We start from the raw sequence: 24,259 nt of genomic DNA on the forward strand, positions 1-24,259 counted from the left end.
ACATACATTTAGGAGATGTGCTTAATATTATACAGATATTGCCTGCTTAGAGGTGAAATATAAGATTTGACATCCCCGAGGGAATGATATTATGTTCGAGGGAATATATATATCCCGAAGCGGCAGCTGAGGGATATATATAATTCCCTGAGAACATAATATCATCCCGAGGGGATGTCAAATCTTATATTTTACCGATATAAAAGGCGAAATCTGTTATATTATATAGCCAAGAACAAGTCTGCTGGGTTGGGTGAAGCTAGGCTAGGCCTCCTATAGTATTTGCATTGTATGTAAACAAGCCTGCCTAGACACCTTACCTTGCGAAGAATAATATACATATAATTACTAATTAATGATTCCTTGGCAATAAAATATTCACTTAGGCCTAGGTCGTTTTAATTAACAGAAGAATTTCCATCAATAAGCCTATTAATAATAATATTATAATCAGGTAGGCCGAATAAACAATTCGTCTTCTTCTCTTCGAGAAGCCGAATCACTGGATGTTCAGCGCGTACTAGTTACTAGGTTACTACCGTGAGTATTGACCAATTACAAACGGTGTTTCATCACATTTAGGGAGGACTAATAACAAATGAGGGCGCTATGTATGCATAGCTTAAATAGTTTAAAAGATTAATTTCTTCAAGCAAGTTCCGTGGCGCAGCGGTTGAAGCGTTGTCTTGTGATGAATGACAATTCCATCCCGAGTTCAAGATCCAGTAGATGACTTTTGTTTATTTATCGGCAAACGCGAGTGTTGCACACGAAAATTACACAGTCAATATCATCGAACTCGAGAATTTATATGATTAATGACAGGGGACACGATAATTACTCAGTCAATATCATCGTTCTCGAGCATATATACGATTTACGATCCTCGCAGCGGTAGTCATGTGACGCAGTTTCAACTAATCACGTTCACGTATTTACATAGGCTATGTAATATAAATAAATAACTAGGATATTAATAATGGCCGAGTTCAAGGAATTTAACTGTTGTTAGTTGGTATTCCTTTGTATTTTAGAAGAATACTTACTCGTAGTAAGTAGTGAGGTTTCAGATATTGAATGCTTAGTGCTAGTTAATGGTTGTGTTGATGTTGCTACTTTTCTAGTGCTTTTTGCAGGTGTCACTTCTGTTGTCTTGAAAGCTACAAAACAAATATTTCTAGTCATGAATTGAATACATACATTTAGGAGATGTGCTTAATATAAATAAATAACTCGGATATTAATAATGGCCGAGTTCAATGAATTTTACTGTTGTTAGTTGGTATTCCTTTGATGCTTTTTAGAAGAATACTTACTTTTATATATTGATATTGAATGCATATTGCTAGGAAATAGTGCTGCTTTTCTGGTGCTTTTTGCAGGTGGCCCTTCTGTTATCTTGAAATCTACAAAACAAATATTTCTAGTCATGAATTAAGTTCAGTTTTGTAGAAAATATAACAGTACAAAAAGAGAAAGATTTGTGTTTACTGTAAAAATTTACTCTTAAATAACTTCAAAATCTACAGTAGACAAGTTTCAACTTCTAGTTTAACATTAATCTTTGGTTGCACTTTATTTGTATTATTTGTTACATTTCATTATATACTTACATGATAACCTTTTTCTAGACGGTGACATGCCAAGGGTTGTGATAGATACAGTCTTTTCAGATTCTTTTTCAGTAGTAGTTCTTGCTGATACTGGTGTTGTTTCATCCACTTTAGACAATTGACCTAAAAATAATTATGGTTTTTGTTTATGTTTTGTATTTCTCCACCTCCAGTAAGCGGCCGCAGTCACTTTTTTTTTTTACTAAAAATTAGATTTTTGTATGCTAAATTACCTCCCATAAGCAGCCACCCGAAAAATTTGTATTGACCATTCGACAAAAATACAATTTTGATATTTATCTTGTTTCATATATTAGCTTTATTACGAAGCGGTTTTAAAAACATTTCTGTGAAGAACATTCTGTATTTTTTAGATGAGATGATGAAACAACACAGATTTTGACCGACCATTTTCATATGATAAAAGCTTTTTAAAATTGTCTAATAATCATAAATAATACTAAACCATCTGATCATAAACAATAAAATACAATTTGCTGGAGAATTTAGAGGCCTTTAGCGTTAAGAACGCATATTGTGCATCGCCATATACATGATTTTGGCCATTTATTGGCAGAACCTCCTGTAAGCGGTCACCCCCCGGCTACTTTTCCTGGTCCCGAGGGTGGCCGCTTACAGGAGGTTCAACTGTATAGATTTTTCAAAGGCATGTTCTGTAAGTATAGCTACTAACGCCCAATAATTCTGAACGATAACTTAACAATGGTGAACTTTATCTTGCAAACAAACAAACATATGAAAGCACTCAGAAACTTAGAGCAAAGTATAAAATTATCAGGAAAAACTATATTTGGAGAGAGAGGGCTAACTACTTTATATTTCAGCTTATAATGCTGGACACACAGGACTATAACTAAACAAACAAAGCAAGTAATGTACTATACTTAGCAAAATTATATTTTGCCAAATAAAAGAAAGATTTTCTTTTTCTATTTTTACAATACAATAAAGTATTTCTTATTTATCATTCATAGTGTATATATTAATACAATTTAATCAGTAATATTTTTACATTTGTTATTCTTTACTTGTTTTCACATTTTTAAAAGCGCCTGATGTGTGTCTCAGAATTACCTGTTTTTGAATAACAATGATCACATATTTAAAACACAATGATAACAAATTCAAGCTTTGAATATTTATACATACATTTAGGAGATGTGCTTAATATAAATAAATAACTAGGATATTAATAATGGCCGAGTTCAAGGAATTTAACTGTTGTTAGTTGGTATTCCTTTGTATTTTAGAAGAATACTTACTCGTAGTAAGTAGTGAGGTTTCAGATATTGAATGCTTAGTGCTAGTTAATGGTTGTGTTGATGTTGCTACTTTTCTAGTGCTTTTTGCAGGTGTCACTTCTGTTGTCTTGAAATCTACAAAACAAATATTTCATGAATTAAGTTCAGTTTTGTACAAAATATAACAGTACAAAAAGAGAAAGATTTGTGTTTACCATAAAAATTTACTCTTAAATATTCTTCAAAATCTACAGTAGACAAGTTTCAACTTCTAGTTTAACATTAATCTTTGGTTGCACTTTATTTGTAACATTTCATTATATACTTACATGATAACCTTTTTCTAGACGGTGACAGGCCAAGAGTTGTAATAGGTATAGTCTTTTCAGATTCTTTTTCAGTAGTAGTTCTTGCTGATTGCGACACTGGTGTTGTTTCATCCACTTTAGACAATTGACCTAAAAATAATTATGGTTTTTGTTTATGTTTTGTATTTCTATTAATTTAAACTGTATCAAAAAGTAAACTGAGCGAAATACTAGGCAAAAAATAAAGAGAGCAACAGTAAAAAATACAATTTTGATACTTATTGTGCTTTAGATATTAGCTTTATTACAAAGCGGTTTTAAAAACATTTCTGTGAAGAACATTCCTGTGTTTTTTAGATGAGAAGAGGAAACAACACAGATTTTGACCGACCATTTTCATATGATAAAAGGTTTTTAAAATTTGTCTAATAATCATAAATAATACTAAACTATCTGATCATAAACAATGAAATACAATTTTCTGGAGAATTTAGAGGCCCTTAGCCTTAAGAACGCTTACCAATATCGAATCTCCCGCAGCGACGCAAAGTTATGTATTGTGTAATCACAAATGGGAACCGATGGCACAATAGTGCTACAAACAACGCAGGTTTGATTTCACGCAAACCCAATTATTAGAAAAGGAATAAGTCTAATGTATGTAATGTTTTGATGAAACTGTTTTATGAATCTGTAATACAATCTGTACTCTGTTTTTGCTGCATTGTTTGGGTAACAGTATTACCAAAGCCAATTACAATAGACTGAATAGGGTAGTGAAGACAGCTAGCAAAATCTTAAACGTAAACTTAAACCCCTTAGAAAACAATGTGCAATGATCTTTTAAATAAGAAAGTTAAATCTATTATCAGTGATGATACGCATCCCTTGCATGGAGAGTTTATAGTTAATAAGTCTGGTAGATTAAGAATGATGCGTATTAAAACAACTCGATTTAGGAATTCCTTTCTACCTTCAGCAGTCAGTGTATTTAATAAAAACAAACCTAGATAAGAATTAGAATTTTCATTGTTGATAAAATTTTAGGATTTTTGCAGTGTTGTAAATATTTTCGCAACAAGAAGACAAATTTCATACTGTACTATTTTGGTTTGTATGACAATAAAAGATCTGTATCTGTATCTCTAGAAGGGCATTTGCTTATGTTGCCTAGATTGTGTTATGTAGCGTCGCTAGTGGGAACCATGCTTTAGCGGCCACTTTTCCCGGTCCCGAGGATGGTCGCTTACAGGAGGTTCAACTGTATATAGATTTTTCAAAGGCATGTTCTGTAAGTATACCTACTAATGCCCAATAATTCTAATAATAATAATTCTCGGATGTCTAGCACAAAGATAAAATGTTATACAATTCCGTTCGATAGCATTAATGGCAAAACCAATTTCCCCAATCAATTGTACAAGCTTTTTAACTGTATCAATTTGCTCATGCAAATCCTAAGCATGTATAACATTTTTTCCACCAAAAATATCCCCAAACATGTCTACAACATACTGTGGATGTGGTGGACCTTTAATGCTTTTGAGATGAACTGTGACATGAACTGAAAAGTAAAGGAGAATTATTGTTTTAAATAAGTAATTTGTTTTCGCTGTCATTAGAAATGGAGTGAGAAAGAAACTTGATGATTACAATTACACACTGTTTGTATAGATTTCCTACTTAATAAGACATGATTTAACTACAATACAGTTCTATTTAATTCAGTTCCGCATAGTTAAATAGGGCATAATATTTGTATGTGTTGTTTTAAATTGTCTAATCATAATCTTTGGTCGAACTTTGTTTGTACTATTCAAAATTAGAATATTTTATTATTTTAAAGAAGGCTTACATGTTAACATTTTTTTAGACGTTGACAGTCCTGTAGTTGTGGTAGTTGCTGACATTGATGTTGATTCCTTTTCAGAATCTTTTCCAGTTGTACCTTTTGCTGCTGCTGCTGGACCCACTTCAGACTTCTGAGCTACTATAACAATAATATACAAATTCAGTGTAATTTTCTTTATTTTATATTTCAGGAATATTTGTATGTGCTGTTTTAAATTGTATAATCATAATATTTGGTCGAATTTTGATTGTACTATTAAAATCAGAATATATGTACTTTCATTTTAAAGAAGGCTTACATGGTAACATTTTTTTAGACGTTGACAGTCCTGCAGTTGTGGTAGTTGCAGATGTTGGTTCCTTTTCAGATTTTTTTCCAGTTGTACCTTTTGCTGCTGATGCTGGACCCACTGAAGACTTCTGAGCTACTGTAACAATAATATACAAATTCAGTGTAATTTTCTTTATTTTGTATTTCAGGAATCTACTAAAATTCCTAGATAAAATTTTAATTTCTGTCTAATCAAGTACTGTAGAGGATTTTGTTATCATGACCCCTCAGCATGTATATGTATTTTTCCACCAAAAATGTCCTCAAACATGTCTACAACATACTGTGGATGTGGTGAATCTTTAATGCTTTTGAGATGAACCGTGACATTAACTGAAAAGTAAAGGAGTATTATTGTTTTATGTAAGTAATTTTTTTTTGCTTTCAATAGGAATCGAGTGAGATAGAAACTTGATAATGATTACCATTGCACTGTATTTGTATAGATATCCTACTTAATAAGACATTGAAACGATTGTTATAATACTGATTTAACTGCAAAACAGACTATAGACAGATTTGATTGTGCTTTAAAGTAGTGACATATAATACAGGCCAAATTGCATAAAGCTTACATACTGAATAAAAATGGTGACAAAATCAAGATAAGTTGAGCGATTAAATGTTCTATTTAATTCAGTTCCGCATTGTTAAATAGGGCAGTCAATATTTCAACCCATGGAATATTCTCACTAACTCATAAGACATTCATTGTTTGCATAATATTTGTATGTGCTTTTTTAAATTGTACAATCTTAATATTTGGTCGAATTTTGTTTGTACTATTAAAATCAGAATATATGTACTTTCATTTCAAAGAAGGCTTACATGGTAACATTTTTTTAGATGTTGACAGGCCTGCAGTTGAGGTAGTTGCAGATGTTGGTTCCTTTTCAGATTCTTTTCCAGTTGTACCTGCTGCTGCTTGACCCACTGAAGACTTTTGAGCTACTGTAACAATAATAAATAAATTCAGGTGCAAAGTATAATTTTCTTTCTTTTATTTCATAAATTTTCTAAAACTCCTAAATAAAATTTAGGTTTCTGCCTATTAAATCAAGTAGAGCATTCAATTTACAATTTCCATACATCGAAAATACAATCCAGTGATTACAGAAATCAAATAAAAGCAATAAAAATACAGTAAATGATGTTCAAATTCATCAGCATGATTATGGCATAATAATAAAATAAAGGATCATACAGTACCCAAAACCTTAGCGCCATATTATTAAATACTAGGCAAGGTATTTATTATTATCACTGTCTCATCGTTTCGATGGGACATGAAGAAATTACTATGATGTACACACAAATTACATGATTGATTACATGTATTAAGTAGTTGGTCGTTGATATCTCTTGTTTCAGATTGATTTTATTGTGTCTCTTCTGGCACCTTCTAGTAAGCTGAACAGGCTTAGACACAAATATAAACACAACAGAAATCGATGTATTCTTAAAACTTTTACATTTCATGAATGAAGTGAAAAATTACAAATCAAATAACAAAGTAAAAAAGCTAGTTTTAAATTTAGAAGTAAAATTAGCAATTAAAATAAGTTTGCATTTAAAATTAAATTTTAAAACATTAACTTACTGTCAAATAACTTCAAAATTTTGAGTTTTATTGCTAGGTCTATCTGCTCATTATCTTTTAAAATAGACACCGGCGTCTTTCCATTCTATAAACAAATGTGCTTTAATTGTTAAGACATATTAATTTAGTTAAGCCCAAATCAAACTAATTGTATTAAAAATATATCAGTACTTGTCACATTTGTTCTAAACTCTATGAATATCTATATATATCAACAACGATAAAATATAATAATACTAATAACTAGATTTGAACTTATCACTATGAACGAGTTAGTTTATAATTAAACTGGCAATATACTTTAGGATTCAAAACATCATGAAAATGTTAGCTGCACAACTTCACGTGAATGACAGTATATTGAGAAAGTTACGAAATGTTATGATTGCAGGTTTTAGAGATACGCGAGACACAAAAATTACATTAAAAAAAAGATGATGATGATCTTCGACAATCACAAGGGTTATCCTGCAACTTTGTTGTGGATAACCAAAAATAAAAACCGGTAGAGTAAAAAGAATTTCTGGTTGATACACAGCGATTAATTGTTTAATTAAAATAATACTATATATTTGAATAGGTAGAATATTATATTTATGTTATAAAATTATTTACAAACTGTATCAATTCAATAAATAAGAAAATCGTAATATAATAAAATTTATCTTTCACAATGTGTAATAAAATGATAATAATGCAATACTGTACACTGAATACACTATATGTTTATTTCATGATAAAAAAAAAATAATTAGACAGGTTTAAGGTTTAAATTATTTTTAAATTGTACATTACTTTGTTTGATGTGGTTATTGCATCTCGATGTGCCAGAATGTTCAGTATCTCTAATTTATTCTTCGTTAGATAATAGTCATAGTTTCTATTGATTATGCTAAGATATAGATGTAGTGGGTTGTTTCCATCCTGAAATAAATCATAAACATTAAGGCCTACGGGTTTAGATTGATATGCTATAAAATAGACATATTATATATAAACACAAGAGGCAAAGAACATTAATTCTAAACCGCCCGGTGATATACTGAAATTTAATTAATTAATTTGAAACGATAAAGATGAGGAAATCTGTGAGAATGAGAAAAAGTCGCCCCAACCGAGACTCGAACTCGGACCGCCTGCTTGATATGCAGATGTCTTAACCATTAGACCACTGGGGCTTTCATGGTATTGTTCGAACTCGATTGGATAACGACTATATATATTTATATATAAATCCAAAGGCAAATAACTGAAAAAATGACAATGCTGTGGGTATCAGTGGCTGGATCTCAATAGAGATACAAAAAAAAAAGCGAAAAGCTAAATCAAAACGATAAAGTAAAACAGCCAGAAAAGTTAGCAGAGCTTTCGGACAGCACTAGCCCTTCAATGTTTCATTTTCCATATTATAGTTGTGTTGTTTAGACTTGAAATGTCTAATACATAGGAATATTGACCTACGGTTTATAAACTATTTGTATTAAATTAAATGTACATACATTGTTTTGAGATGTGATTGATGCCCTGGTTATGAGACAGTTTACTATCTGTAATTTAACTTCATAACTCCTTTTTAGATATAGATGTAGTGGTGTGTCTCTATCCTGTAAAGAATCATAGTTATCAAGAGATATAATTGGTTTCAATATTGGCCTACGGTTTATAAACTATTTGTATTAAATTAAATGTACATACATTGTTTTGAGATGTGATTGATGCCCTGGTTATGAGACAGTTTACTATCTGTAATTTAACTTCATAACACCTTCTTAGATATAGATGTAGTGGTGTGTCTCCATCCTGTAAAGAATCATAGTTATCAAGAGATATAATTGGTTTCAATATTGGCCTACTGTTTATGAACTATTTGTATTAAATTAAATGTACATACATTGTTTGTAGATGCGGTTGATGCACCATTGGTTATGAGGTAGTTTACTATCTCTAATTTCACTTCAGACCACCTTCTTAGATATAGATGTAGTGGTGTGTCTCCATCCTGTAAAGAATCATAGTTATCAAGAGATATAATTGGTTTCAATATTGGCCTACTGTTTATGAACTATTTGTAAAATTTTAAGATTTTAAAAAGGCTCTAATACTGATCTAAACATCTGCACTAATAATTTAAAACCAGATAAATTCATATAAAATCAATTAAAATAATAGTTTGTTTGTTTTCTTTATTTTGCAAAATGTATCTTTAACACTGTGCAATGATAATAATGTAATACTGTGTTATATCATTACATTGGATGCACTATTATAGTAAATTACTTTGTTTGTGGTTATTGTATCTCTAGTCTTCTTCTTACTTTTTAAAATATTTAAGCCATTCTTTTTAAATGAATGCTTATAGTTTTCTGCATTACATTTTTCTATTAAAAATGGTTTGCAACTAAATCATCATCATTGTATTATTCTGTATGTAATATAATATAGTATAAAGTTGTATTTTTATACATTTTTTTTGTTCTAGAAATACCGGGATGGTGTCCGGTGGGGGATAGTTTCACCACGTAGTTCTATTTATTTATTGTTAGCCGAAACCGTTCAAATTCATTTCAATGTAAATGTTTTTTATATGTTTACAAATGACAATAAATTTACAAGACTTTAGTGACTTGAAAATTCAAATAATTATATTCAATTATTATTAATTTATAATTTTAAAAAAAGACAAACAAATATGAAGCTGCTGCTATAAATATATTGTGCAAAACGTTAAATTGTATTATTTTGAAATAAATGTTAAATAAATAATAATAATATAATAATAAGTAATTTCCAAATTCATTTTCATTTATCTACTATAACAGTGTTGCTTAAACCAAATTCCAAAAAAAGAAGAAGAAAATAAGATTAATATGAAATTTGCAGAACCATGTCATTAAGTTCGGAATGGTATGGAAATTCGGCGCAATATTATGAACATAAAGAAATGAAGATAAATAGTCCCGGTACTATGGAAAAAATTAAATTATGGTGGCAAAATGATGGGTTTTCCCCCCAAATAGGCTACAATGTGTGCTAGCCTATCGTACCTTATGACACACACAAGCAACTAGTCAGTCAGAAATTCATTCTGCACATGTTCAAAAAGACTGCTACAAAAAATATGCTGACCGCCGGTACATTGTGCACGGTATTGTTGACTGTTGGTTAATTTTACGCTGCAGTATGTCAATTTTGTTCGAACTCTGAACTTCTATAACGTTATATATGGATTTTATATACAACGAAATGGAATCTACATTTTAATTTAGCGGCAGACAAAACATTTACTATGAAATTAAGTGTGTTGCCTGAGCACCTAGGGCACACTCCTGGGCCTACTCCGGATATAGATGTAGTGGGGTGTTTCCATCCTAAAATGAATCATAATCACCATTTATTATCCGGCCATTTTTTATTGTGACTGTATGGCTCTGAATAATAAAGAAATTCAATAAATCAATGTTTCATTTTCCATACTACAGCTGTGTTGTTTAGACTCGAAATGTCTAATACCTTTATTAGTTTATGAACTACTTGTATGTATTGTGTGGGTCTGATTAATAAAGAAATTCAATCAATCAAATATGTGTTTCATTTTTCATACTACAGCTGTGTTGTTTAGACTTGAAATGTCTAATACATAGGAATATTGACCTACGGTTTATAAACTATTTGTATTAAATTAAATGTACATACATTGTTTTTAGATGTGATTGATGCGCTGGTTATGAGACAGTTTACTATCTCTAATTTTTTAACTTTATAACTCCTTAGATATAGATGTAGTGGTGTGTCTCCATCCTGCAAAGAATCATAATTATCAAGAGATATAATTAGTTTCAATATTGGCCTACTGTTTATGAACTATTTGTAAAATTAAATGTACATACATTGTTTTGAGATGTGATTGATGCCCTGGTTATGAGACAGTTTACTATCTGTAATTTAACTTCATAACTCCTTCTTAGATATAGATGTAGTGGTGTGTCTCCATCTTGCAAGGAATCATAATTATCAAGAGATATAATTGGTCTCAATATTGGCCTACTGTTTATGAACTATTTGTATTAAATTAAATGTACATACATTGTTTGGAGATGTGGTTGATGCACCATTGGTTATGAGGTAGTTTACTATCTCTAATTTAACTTCACCACGATTTATATATTTTACATATATTTTTATATTTTAAATTGGTGCAATTAGGAGACTAATTACTCTAGAGTGATTATATTTACTTTTTGGGAATCCTGTCAATATTGACCAACATAATTACTTTGAAGCAAAGACTCAAGTCATATCTCATGAATGTTGACCCATCTGGATTATGAACGATATTTTAAAAATTTAGCTATAAAGTCTTACTAACTATTCAATGTCGTGATCCTTATTTTTAAGAAGACTTCAGAAATGTAGATAAAAAATTGGCATGTTGGTACCTCAAAAAAGGGGCTCTAGGTGTGAACTACTGTAGAGGTAAGGATACTTCAACCTCATCAATTTATTTAATGAATTATAATTATCAAGAGTTATAATTGGTTTCAATATTGGCTACTGTTTATGAACTACTTGTAAAATTAAATGTACATACATTGTTTGGAGTTGTGATTGATGCACCATTGGTTATGAGGTAGTTTACTATCTCTAATTTAACTTCAGAACTCCATCTTATATATAAATGTAGTGGTGTGTCTCCATTCTGCAAAGAATCATATTTATCAAGAGATATAATTGGTTTCAATACTGGCCTACTGTTTATGAACTACTTGTAAAATTAAATGTACATACATTGTTTGGAGTTGTGATTGATGCACCATTGGTTATGAGGTAGTTTACTATCTCTAATTTAACTTCAGAACTCCATCTTATATATAAATGTAGTGGTGTGTCTCCATTCTGCAAAGAATCATATTTATCAAGAGATATAATTGGTTTCAATATTGGCCTACTGTTTATGAACTACTTGTAAAATTAAATGTACATACATTGTTTGGAGTTGTGATTGATGCACCATTGGTTATGAGGTAGTCTACTATCTCTAATTTAACTTCAGACCTCCCTCTTAGATATAGATGTAGTGGTGTGTCTCCATCCTGCAAAGAATCATAATTATCAATGGCTACTAGATGAAATACAATTGGCTTTTAGTTGTAATATAACGAAAATAATCCAATACTACAGTACATGTGCTATATCATAATTATCAAGAGATAATAAGAGTTTACTATCTCTAATTTAACTTCAGAACTCCTTATATATAGATGTAGTGGTGTGTCTCCATCGTGCAAAAAATCATAATTATCAAGGGCTACTAGATGAAAAACAATTGGCTTTTACTTTGGATTATAAACGATTTAAAAAAAATTGAAGGCCAGGTGCAGGCAAAACATTTCTATTGATAATACATTCCAATAATTATCGATCTATAGATTCCCCTATGTTTCATAATTTTTGGGATTTTATTTATGTTACACCAGCTTGTTGAAAATAAGCACTTTCTTATCAGTTGGGGCCGTGTTGTTTTGACTTGAAATGTCTAATACATAGGAATATTGCCGTATGGTTTATAAACTACTTGTATTAAATTAAATGTACATACATTGTTTGGAGATGTGGTTGATGCATCATTGGTTATGAGGTAGTTTACTATCTCTGATTTAACTTCAGAACTCCTTAGATATAGATGTAGTGGTGTGTCTTCATCCTGAAAGGAATCATAATTATCAAGGCCTAAGGTTACAATATATGATCAATTCATATTAAATCAACAATTTATAATTAAGGTATCAGTCATATATTTAATTCTTTATTGTATTTGCAAATGTACAGTATGTTTCCCGCTTTGCAATGAAACACAATACTATGCTATGTCATTAAATTGGGTGCACTATACTTTCATTGTCATGACAGAAAAAAACTATTAGACATGTTCAAGGTTTACATTATTTATTATAATGTATTGTCCATTACTTTGTTTGATGTGGTTAATGCATCTGGATATACAAGACTGTTAAGTATCTCTAATTCAAATTTATTTTTAAGAAGACTTCAGATTTCAGAAATGTAGATACAAAATTGGCATGTTGGTACCTCAAAAAAGGGGCTCTATGATCCAATATAATGTCAAGTTTGTAAGATGATATCGGTACTTACATTTCCAGAGAACTTGACGTTTCGCCTACTAACAGCAAGGCATAATCATAAGTCAATACGTTCTGGTGACGTAGCGGTGACATTACGGTGACACGGTTGAAAGGAGCCATTGTGAAGTTTACTGCTTGGTGTTATCCAAGCGGGATAACACCAAGCGGTAAACTTCATCGTGTCACCACTACGTCACCAGAACGTATTCATTTATGATTATGCCTTGCTGTTAGTAGGCGAAACGTCAAGTTCTCTGGAAATGTAAGTACCGATATCATCTTACAAACTTGATATTATATTGGATCATATAGAAGTAACTTTTTATCACATTATATTATCAGATCCAAATGAACTTATTTAACAAAAGGGGCTCTAGGTGTGAAGTACTGTAGAGGTAAGGATACTTAAAAAAACCTCATCAATTTATTTAATGAATCATAATTATCAAGAGATATAATTTGGTTCAATACTGGCCTACTGTTTATGAACTACTTGTAAAATTAAATGTACATACATTGTTTGGAGTTGTGATTGATGCACCATTGGTTATGAGGTAGTTTACTATCTGTAATTTAACTTCATAACTCCTTCTTAGATATAGATGTAGTGGTGTGTCTCCATTCTGCAAAGAATCATAATTATCAAGAGATATAATTTGGTTCAATATTGGCCTACTGTTTATGAACTACTTGTAAAATTAAATGTACATACATTGTTTGGAGTTGTGATTGATGCACCATTGGTTATGAGGTAGTTTACTATCTCTAATTTAACTTCAGAACTCCATCTTATATATAAATGTAGTGGTGTGTTTCCATCCTGCAAAGAATCATATTTATCAAGATGTTTGGGTATGTTGCTTCGTCAATACCACAATAATAAAACTATACACAAAGATGTGCTATAACTAACTTTAATAACAACTCAAGTCAAACGAACAATATGGCGGTCTACGCACGTTGTGTCTCCTTTTCTCCAACTCCCTACGTCATATGTATGGGCGGCCTTAAGGGCCTCACACCTCCCCTTAGATCCAAAGTGCTTATGGCCATTTTGGATCTTCAATCAATCTTGTAGGGGCCTTAATGGTGCTGCGCATATGCCTATGCCCTTTGGGCGGGTCCACTGGTACAAAGCCAATGGATTGCGGCGTACGTTTACGTATAAAGCGTCGGTTTCTAACTAACACCCTTCCCCTTGATGTCTTGATGAAATATCTCCTGTTTGGTTTTATATCAATTATTGTTCCGTAAATGTTAAACAGTTTATCTAAATGATTATATACTGCAACATGGTTATGAAGCTTTAAATCTGACAGTTCTTTGGTGTGAAGATCAAAGTATTGTTTCTCTTTCACCTTCCCCTTTTCCAAGATGATTTGGGCTTCCTTAATATCTTTCTGGAAGTCGGCATTAAAGGCGCGATGGTGCGTTGGTAGTGTATCCTGAATAGGTCGTCCAAATAACTTTATAGCAGGAGATAATCCATCTTTTCTACATGGAATATTTCTGTAGTGTAAGAGTGCTTTTGCTAACTGTTCTTTGTCTGGTAATGTATGATTTGAAGATGATGAGCGGATAAGCTTTTTCATGGATTTGACTGTAGCTTCAGCTTTCCCATTAGATTGTTGGTGATAAGGTGAGCTGTATTTTATGGTGAACTGCCAGTTATTAGCGAACTGTTTAAAACCATTGGAGGTGAATTGTGGTCCTCCGTCGCACCAAAATACTTCAGGTACACCAACATTACAGAATATGTCCCTTAGCTTTTCAGTCGTAGCTGCTGTAGTAGTATTCTTACCCATATCTTCAATAATTGGCCAGTCAGTTAGGCAATCAACCACGATCAGATAATTTCTACCATTCACAAAGGCAAAATCTGCTGCAAGTTGCTGGAAGGGTCTGGTTGGTTGGGGTTTCTGAATCAGTGGTTCTCTGGGATTGACAGGTAAGTTATCCTGACAAAACTTACAGTTTGAAGTCATGTTCTCGATATCTCGATCAATGTTCGGCCAATATAAAATCATACGGGCCCTGTCTTGAGCTCGTCGAATTCCAGGATGTGCATGATGAAGCTTGTCTAACATGATTGGTCGAAGGGCCTCTGGAACAAATAGTCTGCATCCATATACAAGAAGGTCTTGTTCAACTGACAATTCAGCTCGAATACACCAGTATTTCTTTAGATTATCAGGCATACTCGTCTTCGTTGCTGGGAAGCCATCTGTAGATACCATTTGTTTCAGTGTCTGATATTCATTGTCATCATTTGCGGCCTTCAATATTTCGAGCAATCTGGCATTATCAGCGTCCACACTGTCTGTGGCTGCTCGAATGGCAGCCAATGTAGGTATTGGACTAGATTCTTGACCGTTGAATGCTAATTGTTCAGCTAATTCATCTGTACTCGAAGGATTCGCATGTGGGTAACGTGACAGTGCGTCTGCTGCGTAGTTGTCTTTGCCTTTAACCCACTGTATCGAGACATTCTAGTTTTAAGTCGTTGTAATCTGACGTTGACGATTTCATCTAATCTATGAGTGTTCAATATAGGAATAAGCGGATGATGATCAGTGACTATTTGAAAATGGTGCAACCCATCTAAAAACATATAGCATTTCTGTGCTGCCCAAGCAACGGCTAACATTTCAAGTTCTATCACAGCGTATCTGCTTTCTGCATCTGTCAGATATTGCGAACCGGCCTGTACCGTTTTCCACTCATCACCGTCATGTCTTTGAGATAGAATATAGCCAATGCCATGTCTGCAGGCATCAGTGGTCAATCTCGTTGGCTTTTTTAAGTCAAAAAACGCCATTGTGGGTGCTATAGAAAGTTCATTCTTAACGTTATCAAAAGCTTGATCATGAACAGCATTCCACATGAATTCGTTCTTTTCAGATAGCAAGGGTCGCAGTGGAGTCATCAGCTCTGCGATCTTACTAGTCGAGGATGCAAGTTGGTTTACAAGTCCACTAAATGCCCTCAAATCTGATCTGGAACTGGGCTTTGGAAATTTACTGATTGCTTCCATGGTTTTAGGACCGATCGAATATCCATTACGTGATAAGGTGAAACCTGCGAAGGCAACTGTAGTTTTACATAACTGTACCTTATCAGTTGACAGCGCAATATGGTGTTGTTGACATCTCTTGAGGTATTCTGTAACCACTTTCTGATGCTCTTGTCTGGTTTTACTGAAAATAACCACGTCGTCGACTATGCGTCTATGATTAGTTAAACCTTGAAGCGCCTCATCCATTCGACGATTATAATGGTCCGAAATAGATGTGATACCATATGGTGCTCGCAAATATTTATACCGTCCGAAGGGAGTTATGAACGTTGTATAAGATTGGCTCTGTTTCTCTAATGGAATTTGGTGATATCCTTTCAGCGCATCGATTACAGTAAAGTACTGAGCGTCGGATGCAGCAATATCTGCTACCGCTTCCTGTGGAGTAGTGTGGGGATAATACTCGCGTTTTACACTTTTATTTAGTTGAGATAAGTCAACACACATTCTTATTTTTTCAGTGTCCTTTTTTGGTGCAATGACAATTGGAGCACACCAATTGGAATGTTCAGTAGTCTTGACAATGATGCCTTGGCTTTCAAGCGTTTCAAGCTCTGCTTTCAGCTTATCATTGTAGGCATACGGTATCTTTCGTGGGGTGCTAACACAAAATTGTTTAGCATCATCTGCTATCTTGATTGTGAATTTTTCACCAGGCATCGAGCGAATTATACCATCAAACACTTCTGGATATTCCTTGGACAGGTTAGTCAGATTGAAATGTGGCGCAGCAATCGGACTAATGTTAGTAAGTGATGCAACGTTTGCGTGACACAGTGGCTCAGGGTAAGCTGGTGAGAGAAATCCCAACTGCTTTGATGCATCCCATGATAAAATAATGTCATCGATGTCATCAGAAAAATAAATTGTAACACTCACGCAACGTTCGTCGGTTGAAACGATTAGTGGTAATTTTCCTGCGATCTGAATTCTGTTACCTTCGACAGTTTCAGGTCGTATTTTGCAAGGGATGAGATTCTCTACGTGGTCATTAATTTGTTCGAGCAGTGATGTAGGAGCGAGACAAATATCTGAACCGGAATCAGGAAGAGCAAGAGCGTCTACGGCATGTTCCCTGTGCGTTATCATTACTGTGGTTCGAGGTGCATGTGTAAACTGATCGTACTGACTGCACGTATTGATCCGTATCGCTCCATTTTGGGGCTTAGAGCGGCATACGGTTGAAAAATGCGTTTCCTACATGTATTACACGTAGCATCTGCAGCGGGGCAGTGCTGCCTTCCACGTTGGTGGACCTTGCCACAGTAGTTACATTTATTATTATTACTAGAAGATGGTTGTTGCTTACCCTGCTGCTTATTAATATGCTGCTTTTCTGTTTTTTTACTGTGATGTTTTCTCATATTATTGGAGTTTCTTACAGCCGCAGTAGTGCTTGTCTGGTCTAGGCTTAGCTGTTGAGGATTTATTTCATCCCTTTGTCGTTTAGCGGCCTCTAACGCACGTACCGTTGATATGGTTTTGGTCAAATCCAATTTGTCAATCGCTAAGAGTTTTTCAACAATTGTATTATCAGAGAGTCCCTCGATGATTTGATCTCTTATGGCATTCTTAGCACATTGATCATTACAAAAGTTGCATTCGCGCACAAGGTCGCGTAGGCTAACAAGGTAGTCGTCAAATTCTTCGCCAGGTTTTTGTACCCTGGATCGAAACTTTTTCCGTTCAACTGATTCGTTCAGTTGACCTTGAATATGCGTTTCCAACGCCGTAATAATGTCCGTAGGTGACTTGAGCTGAGCCTGAGTAAGGCCTAGGTTCATTAAAATCTTCATAGTGTCAACAGAAAGGCTCAAACTGAGCACGTTTACCTGTGCTTGGTTGGGCTGTTGATCAAGTTCAGTGACAGCAATGTACGCTTTCCATTGAGTTTTCCATACACGAAACTCCGACAGTCTGTCGCTCGCTAAATCTAGCTTGGGAGGCTGAACTTTGAATGCTCGCAGCGCCATGTTTGGGTATGTTGCTTCGTCAATACCACAATAATAAAACTATACACAAAGATGTGCTATAACTAACTTTAATAACAACTGAAGTCAAACGAACAATATGGCGGTCTACGCACGTTGTGTCTCCTTTTCTCCAACTCCCTACGTCATACGTATGGGCGGCCTTAAGGGCCTCACACAAGAGATATAATTGGGTTCAATATTGGCCTACTGTTTATGAACTACTTATAAAATTAAATGTACATACATTGTTTGGAGTTGTGATTGATGCACCATTGGTTATGAGGTAGTCTACTATCTCTAATTTAACTTCAGAACTCCATCTTATATATAGATGTAGTGGTGTGTCTCCATTCTGCAAAGAATCATATTTATCAAGAGATATAATTGGTTTCAATACTGGCCTACTGTTTATGAACTACTTGTAAAATTAAATGTACATACATTGTTTTGAGATGTGGTTGATGCACCATTGGTTATGAGGTAGTCTACTATCTCTAATTTAACTTCAGACCTCCCTCTTAGATATAGATGTAGTGGTGTGTCTCCATCCTGCAAAGAATCATAATTATCAATGGCTACTAGATGAAATACAATTGGCTTTTAGTTGTAATATAACGAAAATAATCCAATACTACAGTACATGTGCTATATCATAATTATCAAGAGATATAATTTGGTTCAATATTGGCCTACTGTTTATGAACTACTTGTAAAATTAAATGTACATACATTGTTTGGAGTTGTGATTGATGCACCATTGGTTATGAGGTAGTTTACTATCTCTAATTTAACTTCAGAACTCTTTCTTAGATATAGATGTAGTGGTGTGTTTCCATCCTGCAAAGAATCATATTTATCAAGAGATATAATTGGGTTCAATATTGGCCTACTGTTTATGAACTACTTGTAAAATTAAATGTACATACATTGTTTGGAGTTGTGATTGATGCACCATTGGTTATGAGGTAGTCTACTATCTTTAATTTAACTTCAGAACTCCATCTTATATATAAATGTAGTGGTGTGTTTCCATCCTGCAAAGAATCATATTTATCAAGAGATATAATTGGGTTCAATATTGGCCTACTGTTTATGAACTACTTGTAAAATTAAATGTACATACATTGTTTGGAGTTGTGATTGATGCACCATTGGTTATGAGGTAGTCTACTATCTCTAAATGAACTTTAGAAATCCTTCTCATATATAGATGTAGTGGTGTGTTTCCATCCTGCAAAGAATCATATTTATCAAGAGATATAATTGGTCTCAATATTGGCCTACTGTTTATGAACTATTTGTATTAAATTAAATGTACATACATTGTTTGGAGTTGTGATTGATGCACCATTGGTTATGAGGTAGTTTACTATCTCTAAATGAACTTTAGAAATCCTTCTCATATATAGATGTAGGAAAGGAATAAATCATAATTATTAAGGCTTATTGGTTTAGAATTACTTGCTATAAAATAGACATGTTGCAACTCTTTTTTAAAAAAAAGGATCTATTAGTAGCCTAGAAACATCTTCAATGATGATGATTATTTATCTAAAAACCATCAATTCATATCAAACCTACAATTTATAATTAAAATATAATTACAATATATCTATGTCATTGGGTACACAATACTTTAATTGAATGATATGAAAAAGGAATTAGACAAGTTTAAGGTGAAAAAAAATTGTTAACATTTATTGCACATTACTTTGATGTGATTAATGCATCTTGATGTACAAGACTGGAGAGTTTCTCTAATTTAATACCACACTTTATCAGATGATGAACTAAACTCTGTGTGATGGACTATACTCAAATATAGATCATAATTATCTTAAACCTACTGGTTTAAAACTAGATAATATAAAACTGTTGCTACTTTAAGATTTTAAAAAGGCTCTAATACTGATCTAAACATCTGCACTAATAATAATTTAAAAACCATATAAATTCATATAAAATCAAGTAAAATAGCAATGATAATGTAATACTGATTACTGTGTTATATCATTACATTGGATGTACTATAAATTAATAGTACATTACTTTGTTTGTGGTTAATGTATCTCTAGTCTCTTCTTACTTTTAAACAATATTTACACCTTTCCTTTTAAATGAATGCTTATAGTATTCTGTGTTACATTTTTCTATTAAAAATGGTTTGCAACTAAATCAAATTGTATTATTCTATATGTAATACAATATAGTATAAAGATGTATTTTACACATTTTTAATATATATATTTTATATATATTTTTATATTCTAAATCAGTGCAATTAGGAGACCAGTATACTCTAGAGTGATTAGTTTTTTATTTTTTGGGAATCCTGTCCTATTAACCAACATAATTACTTTGAAGCAAAGACTCAAGTCATATCTCACGAATGTTGACCCATCTGGATTATGAACAGATGTTTATAAAATTTGTTTAGCTATAAAGTCTTACTAAAACAAAATTGGTAATTCACAGGGCATTCTAGACTTGCCCCAAGTCCGTATTTATTGTCTTTTTTTTTATTTATTTGTTTTTATTTCGACCGCGATTTTTGTCTGAAAATACAGACTTGTGAAACACGTATAGAAATCGATTTGCAGACCGCAAACATCCGATAAAAATGACGTAGGTTATCATACCGTATTTGGCTATATGGGGCGGGCGGTATGTAAATATGGATTTCGAATCAACCAATGATCATTTTGTTTCAAAATGAAAAAGATCGAGTACTACAGTGCTGAATGTACGATCGAGACTGAACAACTGTTGAAATATAAAATCGTGTTGCCAAGTTGTTTTGTTTATTAATTGTTTAGTCCTGGCCTAGGCATCCTTCGTAGGCCTACTCAACTCGTACGTATGACCTGCCAAATAAAACGCCAATAAGGTAGGCCTCATACCACCACCGGCACACAACAGGGCTACACCACCACACAGGACAGGGTCTGGGTGGTAATTACATCAAATTATCTCCGCATAATAAATGATCCATTCAATGTTTGATTTGCGTAGAAGCTATAGCCTATCATATCAAGACGAGTTTTCATGTTCTTGGGAAAATCCCATTAAATGTTTACCAGACTACTACTAGGCATATAAAATCATTTCTAGCCTTCAGAAACTTTCATCAATGTACCCAAGTACACATTGTCTAAACGTAACATAGCGCATGCGCATCATCTTAGTTGTTGAGTCTTTGAAATTCTGAAATATGAATATTAAAACTGTGTACGAGTGAGTAGCCAATGGCATGCGGCTGAAACTAGTCAACTGGATAATCGTATGCACCAAGAATTCTTGGTGTCAAACCACGTGACTTGTGCGTGTTTCCCCAGACAGAGTATCCAAACTCAAGTAATACCCGTATGAAACGCCATATGTGCAAAAATATTTATATTTTTACCAATATTAAGACAAAACTCCGTCTGGAGCCCAGACTAAGGGCATTCTGATAAAGACATTTAACTGTTTCTCATGATTTAAAGACCCCTTCCCTGCAATTTTGGACGTTTTTTGGAAAATAATACATATATATCACTTTAAAAACATTAAACCATGTCATTCCTTGTCTTAAATGTACGTTTTATGGTAAATTATGATAAAAAGTGAGAAACAATGCACTACCTAAGTAGCTCGCGGTGATCGACCGCTCGTGGACGGTCTTAGGCCTAGCCTAGCTAGGCTTAGTTTTGTAGGCCTAGCTGGTAAACATCGGTAACGTACGAACATCGTACGCTAGCTATATACCTAGCCTGACGTTGTATAGTTGCTGCATTAATTGTCTTTCTATTTTTGCCAGACTCCGTTGATACAAATTGGGGAAAACCCGGTATTTTCGCTGAAAAGTTAGGAGTCTTCCATTTGTTTTGGCCTCACGATCGATCGAAAAGTGGGCGAATTACAGGTGAAAAACAAAAATATCAATCCGCGCGCAATGCATTTTGGGATTTATAGCGGGCCGCTATAATTATTAGAATCGACTTATTTTTCACATTTTTAACCGTTTAAAGACGAAAAAAGTTATCGCAATAGGACCATATAGTATTATTTTAACATTAAATATAGTTTGTGATCTTAAATTAGATCTAAAAAACGTAGGGAAGGGGGCTTTAATTGTTTTTATATTGTGTATTATGCGACTCTGGTGAATAAAGAAATTCAGTCAATCAATCAATCATATAATGTGTTCCAATTTTAATTAATTAAATCAATGTATTTTTTAATTTATTTTATTAATTTAATTTATAATTTAATCAATTTTCAATTCAAGCTGTGTTTTTTTATCTGAAATGTCTAATACCTATTATCGCAATTAAAAATGTTAGCTTACCGTTAATAAACTATTTATAAAATTAAATGTACATACATTGTTTGGAGTTGTGATTGATGCACCATTGGTTACGAGACCGTTTATTATCTCTAATTTAACTTCAGAACTCATTCTTAGATATAGATGAAGTGGTGTGTCTCCATTCTGCAAAGAATCGTAATTAGTCAAGGGATAGATTGGTTTCTAGATGAATACAATTGGCCTTTACATTTGTTTCTGTATTTTGCAAATGTATCTTCCACAATGTGCAATATAATGCGTTACATTGCATGTGCTATGCAATGTCGTGATCCTTGTTTTAAGAAGACTTCAGACTTTAGAAATGTAGATACATTTATGTCTGGTGACTCAAATAGAGCCTTGAAGGCCAGGTGCTGGCAAAACATTTCTATTGATCATACATTCCAATAATTATCGATCTATAGATTCCCCTATGTTTCATAATCTTTGGGATTTTATTTGTGTTACACCAGCTTGTTAAAAATAAGCACTTTCTTATCAGTGGGGATGTGTTGTTTAGACTTGAAATGTCTACCTAGGAATATTGGCCTACTGTTTATGAACTATTTGTATTAAATTAAATGTACATACATTGTTTGGAGATGTGATTGATACACCATTGGTTACGAGACAGTTTATTATCTCTAATTTAACTTCAGAACTCATTGTTAGATATAGATGAAGTGGTGTGTCTCCATCCTGAAAAGAATCATAATTAGTCAAGGGATAGATTGGTTTCTAGATGAATACAATTGGCCTTTACGTTTGTTTCTGTATTTTGCAAATGTATCTTCCACAATGTGCAATATAATGCGTTACATTGCATGTGCTATTCAATGTCGTGATCCTTGTTTTAAGAAGACTTCAAACTTCTGAAATGTAGATAAATGTCTGGTGACTCAAATAAACCAAAAGGAGCCTTAAAGTTGAGTCTTAGAAATGTAATATATACATGGTAGTAATAAAAGTAAGGTGAATAAACAAAGAAAGACTAAAAATTATTTTTTTTTTAAATATCGTTAGAAAGAGTAAGATATTTCTTCTAGTAATCCTGTGAATCCTGTCTCTGGTTGTGTTTTTTTTTCTTATTCCTTTTCTTTTATGTATTGTTTTGAGGCAAAGTAAATGAAATGAAACTATATTTCTTGTGAAATGTTCATGATTTTCATTATCAAATTTCAAATATGAATGGTACAGTATTCAGGTAAATCTCCATTTACAGTAAACACTTTTAAGATGATCTATTCAGATTATGTACCTAAGGTTTAACTAACCAAGTGACATGAACATTCCCTTAGACGGTGAGAGGAAATGGGCATTTCATATACAGTAAGTCTTGTCCCACATTTTTTAAAGTTAGTAGTAGTTAGTAAGTTTGACAATAATTGCTGCGGTATTCAAAATTTGGTGGAACAAGAGAAAGATAAAGTTGACCTAAAAAAAATTAATAAAGGTTTTACATGTTTAAGGACAGAAAGAATTGCAAACAATTTCTTGGATTTCACCTGGTAATGCCAAGTTGACTAATTAAAAGTGTCTGTTTTGATAGGTCTACATTCTCTTTTATTTTTACCACTAAACACGTAATCATGTGTATATTAAATACAATCAATTTGTTTAGCTTTCTCGGCAGCTAAATATGAGTGCATTTAATCAGCAATATTTTTATAATACTGTACAATACATATATTTAGTTTTCTTGGAAGGTACTGAAAGTGACTGAACCAAATGAAAATGAATTTAATTTAAAAATTCATTTACACAACAACCAATTC

General features: G+C 33.0%; 1 protein-coding gene across 1 annotated transcript in view; it reads right to left on the reverse strand.

The window, feature by feature from the left end:
* The window catches only part of LOC144839308 (uncharacterized), a 193,594-nt gene that overhangs the window by 46,072 nt on the left and 123,263 nt on the right, over positions 1-24,259 (reverse strand). Inside the window, exons 7-13 of the mRNA XM_078694625.1 lie at positions 5,334-5,462; positions 5,039-5,173; positions 3,205-3,333; positions 2,897-3,010; positions 1,614-1,736; positions 1,317-1,406; positions 1,047-1,160 (exon numbers count right to left, since the gene is read on the reverse strand). Of these exons, the coding sequence (XP_078550751.1) occupies positions 1,047-1,160; positions 1,317-1,406; positions 1,614-1,736; positions 2,897-3,010; positions 3,205-3,333; positions 5,039-5,173; positions 5,334-5,462 (834 nt within the window). The remainder of the gene's footprint in view (positions 1-1,046; positions 1,161-1,316; positions 1,407-1,613; positions 1,737-2,896; positions 3,011-3,204; positions 3,334-5,038; positions 5,174-5,333; positions 5,463-24,259) is intronic.

This window comes from Antedon bifida, chromosome 4, assembly GCF_963402885.1.
Source record: "Antedon bifida chromosome 4, ecAntBifi1.1, whole genome shotgun sequence".
Taxonomy (NCBI): Eukaryota; Metazoa; Echinodermata; class Crinoidea; order Comatulida; family Antedonidae; genus Antedon; species Antedon bifida.